Source organism: Aotus nancymaae, unplaced genomic scaffold (genome assembly GCF_030222135.1).
Source record: "Aotus nancymaae isolate 86718 unplaced genomic scaffold, 86718_ANA_hifiasm-v0.15.2.pri h1tg000033l, whole genome shotgun sequence".
NCBI classification, from domain to species: domain Eukaryota; kingdom Metazoa; phylum Chordata; class Mammalia; order Primates; family Aotidae; genus Aotus; species Aotus nancymaae.
Window position 1 is genome coordinate 52,952,575 of NW_026988447.1, and position 8,746 is coordinate 52,961,320.

At 35.2% G+C, this 8,746-nt stretch overlaps 1 protein-coding gene across 1 annotated transcript in view; it reads left to right on the plus strand.

Annotated features, from left to right (window-relative positions):
• Window positions 1-6,588, plus strand: part of ZGRF1 (zinc finger GRF-type containing 1) — an 84,715-nt gene extending 78,127 nt beyond the window's left edge. Inside the window, exons 26-29 of the mRNA XM_064383987.1 lie at window positions 4,217-4,393; window positions 4,531-4,665; window positions 5,374-5,635; window positions 5,868-6,588. Of these exons, the coding sequence (XP_064240057.1) occupies window positions 4,217-4,393; window positions 4,531-4,665; window positions 5,374-5,635; window positions 5,868-5,986 (693 nt within the window). The 3' untranslated portion in view covers window positions 5,987-6,588. The remainder of the gene's footprint in view (window positions 1-4,216; window positions 4,394-4,530; window positions 4,666-5,373; window positions 5,636-5,867) is intronic.
• Window positions 6,589-8,746: the final 2,158 nt, after the last annotated feature.

An 8,746-nucleotide genomic window follows, 5' to 3' on the forward strand; every position in this document is an offset into this window, starting at 1 on the left:
AATATGTATTCTGGAAATTAATGCCCTTTCAAATATATGATTTGCAAATATTTTCTTCCATTTTTTTGGTTGTCTTTTCACTTTCTTAATAGTATCTTTGGATGCACAAAAGTTCTTAATTTCGACGAAGTTCAATTTACCTATTTTTTATTCTGTTGCTTGTGCTTTTGGTGTTCTATCTATGAAATTGTTGCCAAATCCAATGTCATAGAGATTTTCCCCAATATTTTTGTCTAAGAATTTTATAATTTTAGCTCTTATGTTAATTTTTGTATATGGTATAAGATAAGGGTCCAACTTCATTCTTTTGCATGTGGATATACAGGCTTCCCAACACCAGGTGTTGAAATACTATCCCTTTCCCCCATTTAATTGTATTAGGACCCTCATAAAAAATCAGTTGAGTACATATACAAGGGTTTATTTCTGGACTTTCTATTCTATCCCATTGGTCATTGGATTGTAGATGCCACCTTCTTGCTGTATCCTCACATGGCAGAGAGAGAGAGAGAACACTGATTCTATACAAACTATACAACTGTATAAACACTATGTTTATATAGTTGCCATTCTTGTTTCATTTTCTGGTGTTTATGCTTGGAAATCAGTTGCTTTCTCAGATCTGTATTCTCTGTTTTCTCAGTACCCTGAAATTATGGTAGTGTCCCATCAAACTGATAGGACATCTGAGGCCCAAGAGTATCCCTCCTCTGGAAAAGGGACACAGTTCTTGAGCCTTCATTTCTACTAAAAACTGCCCAGTTCACGTTCCCCTTTTTCATTATTCTTCTTAGGAACCATTACCATCATATAAATTCTGGCTCACTATGCTGCATTTTCCCCTTCCACCTCAGAATTTTGTTTCTTTCTTGATGACTAGCACTTTTTGAAGTTTATGACATTGGGTTGGCTGTAAACCTTTCTTGGTTGCATAATTGCTGAATTTTCTTTGCTGTTGTTTTTGTATTTTTTGTACCTTTATATATTGGAGAATGGATTCTACAAGACAGCTTTATTCTACCTTTTTAATTAAGAAGTTCTCCCTTAGATTGAGTTTCAAGTTGCATGGAATTTTGAGTTCAATTGTATTCTGTTTTGTGAAGAATGAAGCTTTCAATTGTCTTGAGCTGTTGTGATTGAATTTAATTGCAAAACTTTCTACTCTTCTGTGACAAGGCAGTATCCAACTTCTTTGGTATCAGACTTTTTCAAAGGCTTTTAAAAAAAATCTTAACTAAAATTAAAATCTTAAAAAAGGGCTGGGCATGGTGGCTCAGGCCTGTAAATCCCAGCACTTTGGGAGACTGAAGTGGGAGGATCACTTGAGGTCATGAGTTCGACACCAGTGAGGCCACAAGTTCGACACCAGCCCTCGTACTAGAGTGAGACCCCTCCTCTACCAGAATTTTTTAAATAAAAAGTTATTTAAAGTTTTAAAACATTTTTGAAGAGGTAATATAGTCATATAGTTCAAAATTCAAGAGGAACTAGAAAACGTGAAGATAGTGAAGACTTCTTCTCCTGTCTCCCAACTATTAATTCTCTTTCCTCCAAAGCAACTGTCATCCCCTTCTTGTACATTTCTTGTGATATTTTATGCCATTGTAAGCAAATACATAAGATTTTCCCTTCCTGTTTTAAAAATGGTAGTGTACTCTGTATACCTTTCTGCCCTTTTTCCTGTACCTATTGTCAATGCCTTTTAAAATATGAAGTAGGTTTTTATTTGGGGGAATTCTAAAAGGGCAAATAAGGGATGAACAAAAAAGTGGTTTAGTCACAGAGTAGAATAAAGAACAGTTACTATAGATGAGCTTGATCCATATAGAAAGTTCTCAGAAACATAGTGGATGTTGGAAGAAGCAAACGCAAAGGGATAATTGTAGTAAAATGCCATTTATGAGAATTTCAAAAGTACATAAGATAACATGTTATTTATAGATTCATACCAATACAATAAACATGATTCCACAAAACAAAATCAAGACTGGGGTTATTTCTGGGAAAGGTGGTAGAGGAAAGCAATGAAGGAGGATCTTTAGCTATATATGTCATATTTTATCTAACAAAAGAGAGAGCCAAAACAAAAATGACTTAATTGGCTAATGTCAAGTCCTGGTGGTAAGTTCATGGACATAATATTATTTCTTTGCTTTCTATATATTTGAACTAGTTCACAATTATTAAAAGTAAAAGAAATAAAAGTACTACTCTTTATAGACAGTGTGGAAACTGCAGAAAAGAGAAAAGGCAGTCTGGGTGTGTTGGCTTGTGCCTATAATCTTTAATCTCAGCTGCTTGGGAGGCTGAAGTGGGAGGGTTAGTTGAGTTCAGGAGTTCGAGGCTGCAGGGAGCTATGATCTCGCCACTGAAAGACAGAAAAAGGAAAGAATAAAGGAAGGAAGGGCAAGAAGGAAGGAAGAAAGGAAAAGGAAAGGAAGGAAGGAGAGAGAGAGAAGAAAGAAAGAAAGGGAGAGAGAGAGAAGGGAGGGAGGGAGGAAGGAAGGAAGGGGGGGGATTGAGGGAAAGAAAGAAATAGATAAAGCTGGGTGGGCTGTCAGGCACCTGTAGTCCCAGCTACTCAGGAAGCTGAGGCAGAAGGATCGCTTGAGCCTGGGGAGTTTGAGGCCAGCCTAAGCAACAGCGAGACCCTGTCTCAGAAAAGAAAGAAAAAAGGTAAAACCAAAACAAAACATCTATAATAATCTCACTGGCCTTAAGAGAAAACTGTAAGATTTTCGCATTTTTCCTTCTATCTTTTATCCTAGGGTTATATGCCTATATCAAATAATGTATTTGTACATAGTTGAAACCATACCATAAATATAACTTAATATAGAATATAAATATAGAGTCTTGCTCTGTCACCCAGGCTGGAGTGCATAAATATAGAGTCTAGTGCACAAATAGCTCTGTCGCCCAGACTGGAGTGCGGTGGCACCATCTCAGCTCCCTGCAACCTATGCCTCCCAGATTCAAGCAATTCTGCCTCAGCCTCCCAAGTAGCAGGTTTTACAGGTTCCTGCCACCATGCCTGGCTAATTTTAGTATTTTTAGTAGAGAAATTTTTATATTTTACCATGTTTGCCAGGCTGATCTTGAACTCCTGACCTCAGGTGGTCTGCCTGCATCGGCCTGCCAAAGTGTTGGGATTACGGGGGCATGAGCCACTGCACCCGCTCTGAGCAGAGCATTTTTTGTCTTTCAGCATTTTTATACTTGACATTTTTGTCAGCAGTTTTCCTTGCTTGCTGACTTGGACTTACAAACTTAGACAAATGTATGCCCCAAAGAGTACTGTCATTGATTTTTCCTTTTTTTTTTTTTTTGCCATAGAAGATTCTATCTCCTTGTGGTCATTAATCCTGCATTTAATTATATATGTATTATTATTAGAGTACCTTGTAGCTATGCAAAATGTTTTAACAACACTGTAGAACTCTTTGCTCGAAGAGCCCTAAAGTAGATAGGACTTGGATTTTATGAGGCATTAACAAAATCTGAAACTTCTTTGAAGATTCAGAATGAAAAATGGCTTTTACTCAATGAGGGAAGTTAATGAGATATCTACAATACCTCCTAATTTTTTTAAGAGAATCTTTTCAATTTAGTATTAGACCAACTCCAGATATATAAGGATAATGTTGGCTGGGTGCGGTGGCTCACACCATCACTTTGGGAGGCCAGGGTGGGCAGATCACCTGAGGTCAGGAGTTCAAGACCAACCTGGCCAAAATGGTGAAACCCATTCTCTATAATAATACAAAAATTAGCTGGGCATGATGGCAGGTGCCTGTAATCCCAACTACTCAGGAGGCTGAAGCAGAAGAATCACTTGAACCCAGGAGGTGGAGGCTGCGGTGAGCTGAGATCGTGCCATGCACACCATCCAAAGCTACAGAGTGAGACTCTGTCTAAATAATAATAATGATAATAATAATAATAATAATAATGTTAGGTGCCAAACTTATTAGATAAGTCTAAAGTTGACATTTTTTACATTTTATAATTTTCTAATTTAATAGTTTAATATGAACATATTTTTAGTAATTTAAAAATATTTTTATTTATAGTCTATTCTATCATGGTTGTAATTCATCTCCTAAGACCACAATATAGCAATATTTTTAATATTAAAAGTATAATTTTGCTTTCCCTAGAAGAATAAAAAATGTTATGTTTTATTTTCTTATTTTTCTTCATTTAAATTTCTTAGGGTCACAAGCCAGTTCTGTTGAGAACTCAATACCGTTGTCACCCTGCAATCAGTGCTATTGCTAATGATATGTTTTATGAAGGAAACCTCATGAACGGTGTAACAGAAATAGAGAGGAGCCCTTTATTGGAATGGCTACCAACCCTGTGTTTTTATAATGTTAAAGGACTAGAACAGGTAAATGACATTAATGTTGGTGAGAGTCAACATGGTTTAGGTTCCTGGTTTAATTTTTGTTGTTGTTTGTATGAATTTACTTGTTTTTTCCATAGCCTTTCTGGGAAATGTAATTTAGGATCTATTTCTTACTCCAGCTAGAAAGAGATAACAGCCTTCATAATGTGGCAGAAGCTGCTTTTACACTCAAGCTGATTCAATCACTGATTGCAAGTGGAATAGCGGGCTCTATGATTGGCGTGATAACATTATACAAATCCCAAATGTACAAGGTTGGTATTATGTATTACAATATTTGTCATATATTAGATATTATAATTACACATTACCATATTTGATATTACATTTATAGTAGTTGGTTTGGAGCCTGAAAAACTTTTGGTACTATAATTAATGTATTAAAAAAGAAACATTCTGGTTTTTTTTTTTTTTTTTGGTCTGGCTTTTCTTCTGTATAATTAAATGTAAACTTAACAAGGTTTAATTAAATTTAGTTTACAGCTGTTGGGGCAAAAATGCAACAAACAAATTAGTGGGAAAAAAATATGGTGTATGCTTTGTGGACAGATGGGATTGAATCTCTGTTATCCAAAATGTTCTTTTATTATTATTACATTTTATCAGTAAATCAAGGATAGATACAAGATGTTAATGTACACTTGAGCCAATTACTTCTAACTAGATTTTTCTTTTTCCTTTTAGTATTTTTTCATCTGTTTCATTATTAGTTTATCAGCTCCAAATTAGCATATCCGAATGAGTTTCCCAGCAGTAGATAAACAGCTTTTGATTTTGTGTCATAATTAATATTGTCATCTAGTCATTTATCATTTTAGAAACTAGCCCAGTCTATGTGAGTCATAAAAGAAAAATGAAAATTATTTACTATTAGTTAAGTTACAATGGTTGCTTTGAGTAGGTTCAGTAGCTTAAGTTCTTCACAATCTCTCACTACATGATTGCTGTCTTTTCCTCCACAGCTTTGTCATTTACTCAGTGCTGTAGACTTTGACCATCCTGATATTAAAACTGTGCAGGTGTCCACAGTAGATGCTTTTCAGGGAGCTGAAAAGGAAATCATTATTTTGTCCTGTGTAAGGACAAGACAAGTAGGATTCATTGATTCAGAAAAAAGAATGAATGTTGCATTGACCAGAGGAAAGAGGCATTTGCTGATTGTGGGAAATTTAGCCTGTTTGAGGAAAAATCGACTGTGGGGACGTGTGATCCAACACTGCGAAGGTAAAATAAATAATGCACTTATTTCAAGTTCAAACTGACTTTTATGGGTTAATGCTTGGGGTGCTTCAAGCAGGAACAACTGAATTTGCCACTGTGGGAAGTAACTGACATGATAATATTGGGACCTCTGTAAAATAAAGAATAGTTGTCTCATGTTATATATATATACATATATATATATAAATAATCATATATAAGCATTTAGTTATTCAATGTTATATGTTTTTTTAAGGAAGGGAAGATGGATTACAACATGCAAGCCAGTATGAACCACAGCTGAACCATCTCCTTAAAGATTATTTTGAAAAACAAGCTGAAGAAAAACAGAGAAAAAAGAGTGAAAAAAGATAAATATCATTCACAAAAGGCATGGTATAAATATTTTGTATTTATGTAAATTCAGACTCATTTTACACTATTTTTTTATATTGATTCCTCTAAACTGTTATTAAAAATGCTTTATGATATTTAAATAACATACTAAACAGATGTAAAATTTTGTTCTTCAAAAAATGTACAGTACTTATATTAAGATAGGCAGATATTAAAGGTAGTATAAAATCCTACTAAAAAAATAAGTTTTTTTCTAAGAACGATTTCTGTTTGCTAATGAAATGAATTTTACAAGGGGCAGGGTATGGAGAATGCCTACATACTTCAATAATAAGTGAACGTCTCCAGAGCTTATCTGTTGGAACATGTCTACACAATCAGATTACCAACACCTTTCTAAACTTTAATTTTATGAGAATATTTTTCCAGTGATTATAAGGCCTCACTATTTTATAAATAAAAATATATTCATAAATATGTTTTTATGTCTAAACCTTTTGAAAAGTACACAAAAGAAGAAAGGAAAACACTAAAAGTTTACACCTGGAGATAGCAGTGTTCAACACCTGGCCTTGGCTAGTGCCTTGCACCATATGTGATGTAGATATGTGTAAGGTGCTTAATAAGTATCCATTGGAAGAATGAACAAATGAATGAAAATTACCTTTGGTTCATTTTTTTCTAGTCTTTTACCTCTGCATTTGTTTGCACAGTAGGTATTGATCTATCTATGTGGATTACAACTTTTTATTATAAAAATAATACATTATTCATGTAGAAAATTTGCAAAATGCAAGAAAGTATACAACAGAAAACGAAAGTCACCTAGAAATACTCTACTGGTAGATAATCACTAACATTCCTTCAATGTTTTTTCTATGCTCATATTCTATGTGTATATATATAGTTAAGTTTTAAACCATTTGTGTCCATACTGATTCTTGGACATTATTAACGAAGGAGCATTTATACATCCTGGATGGAAAAATGACAAGGGCTTGATTATAATTAATATCAATGCAATATTTTTACCAATTAAAAAAATCTTAGTGATCCAAGTCACTCAATATTCATTTCAAAGATGCAGGAAAATTCTTACTTGAATTATTTCACAATAAAAAAAAATGACTGGTCAGCCTCTTTGGGAACTCTTAGGGAGAAAAATAAATTCAATAATAAAACTTCTGGTTTACTCATTCTCCAAGGCTTTTCCCAAATGTGTTACTGTTTGCAACAACAGTTGCTCTTTTAAGTGTTCTTCCAAACTGTGAAGTGAAAGATGTAACTTCTAACAGATCCTTACAAAGCAGAAGGAATAGTTGAAGGAAGTATTACAGAACCGTGCTTTACCCATAAATCTAACTGACAACATACATTTAAACTGGGTTCCTGAATTTTGCTGCCCAGACCTCCCTGTTTTTTATTTCTTAATTTGAGTCTGTTGGCCTGCTGGAGCTAGGTCTCAGGTAATTTATTTTCCTCAAAAAGTGTATATAGGTGATATATCTTTTGAGGCTTTGTATATCTGAGGATATATTTCTGTTACATACCCTTGTGAGAGCTATGTAAACACTCTGTGAATTGCCCTTGGCTTCACTTACTATTCATTTGGATGATAGTTGAATTTCTATCTCAGATCTATAGCTGAATGGCTGACTGATTTTGCACTATTCCCAGTCTAATTCCTACTAGCTTTTATCTAGAACTGCTCAGAGGCTCTGGCACAATCTTCCACACTTGTGCCTGTGCTGTCATTAACTGCTCCCTACCCTTAACCTCTCATTTTGTCAGTTTTCCAGAAATTTCAATTTCTACCATGATGTAGGGAGAGGTCTTGATAGTATAGAGTAATGGCATTTTTAACATTTTTGCACCAGATAATTCTTTCTTATGGTGGGCTGTGCTGTGCTCTGTAGCAGCATCCCTGGCCTCTGCCCACGAGATGCCAGTGGCACCTTACCCCAAGGTTGTGACAATTAAAAATGTCTCCAGACATTGCCAAATATTCTGATGTAGAGGGTGGGTTCAGCATTCCAGCAATCTCAGAAAGCAGTAACTGCACTGAAAAGTATAGCTGCCTTATTTTTTGGTAGGTATAAACCTTGTATTTTTGATATTTAATAAAGGGTTTTTTTTTTTTTAGGTGAGCATGCCTACTCTGTTTCTAATGGCATTTTATACCTAGTGTATCAATTTTATATTTTCAATCCAATTATATCATTGTAGCGGTTCATTACTGTTCCTCCCAATTTGTGACAATAATTGGTCAGCTATGAGTGTCAAATATTTATCTTATGTGTTTTTGTAGTTATTTTAATGTGACAGAGGCCACTGAAACCTTTTCATTTATTTTTATTTTTATTTTTGTTTATTGAGATGGAGTCTTGCTCTGTTGCCAGGCTGGAGTGCAGTGGCACAATCTCGGCTCACTGCAACCTTTGCCTCCCAGGTTCAAGTGATTCTCCTGCCTCGGCCTCCCAAGTAGCTGGGATAACAGGCACCCATCTCCATGCCTGGCTAATTTTTGTATTTTTAGTGGAGACAGGGTTTCACCATGTTGATCAGGCTGGTCTCGAACTCCTGACCTCAGGGGATCTGCCTGCCTCAGCCTCCCAAAGTGCTGGGATTACAGGTGTGAGCCACCACACCTGGCTCCTTTTTAAACAGGAACACATTGAAATCTTTAAAAGAACTTTCCATTCAACAACATTCCTCTTGTTTAGAACATAAGAAGTTAGTATAAATGCTATGGTGTAGAAGGTGGCAAAAAGATTGACA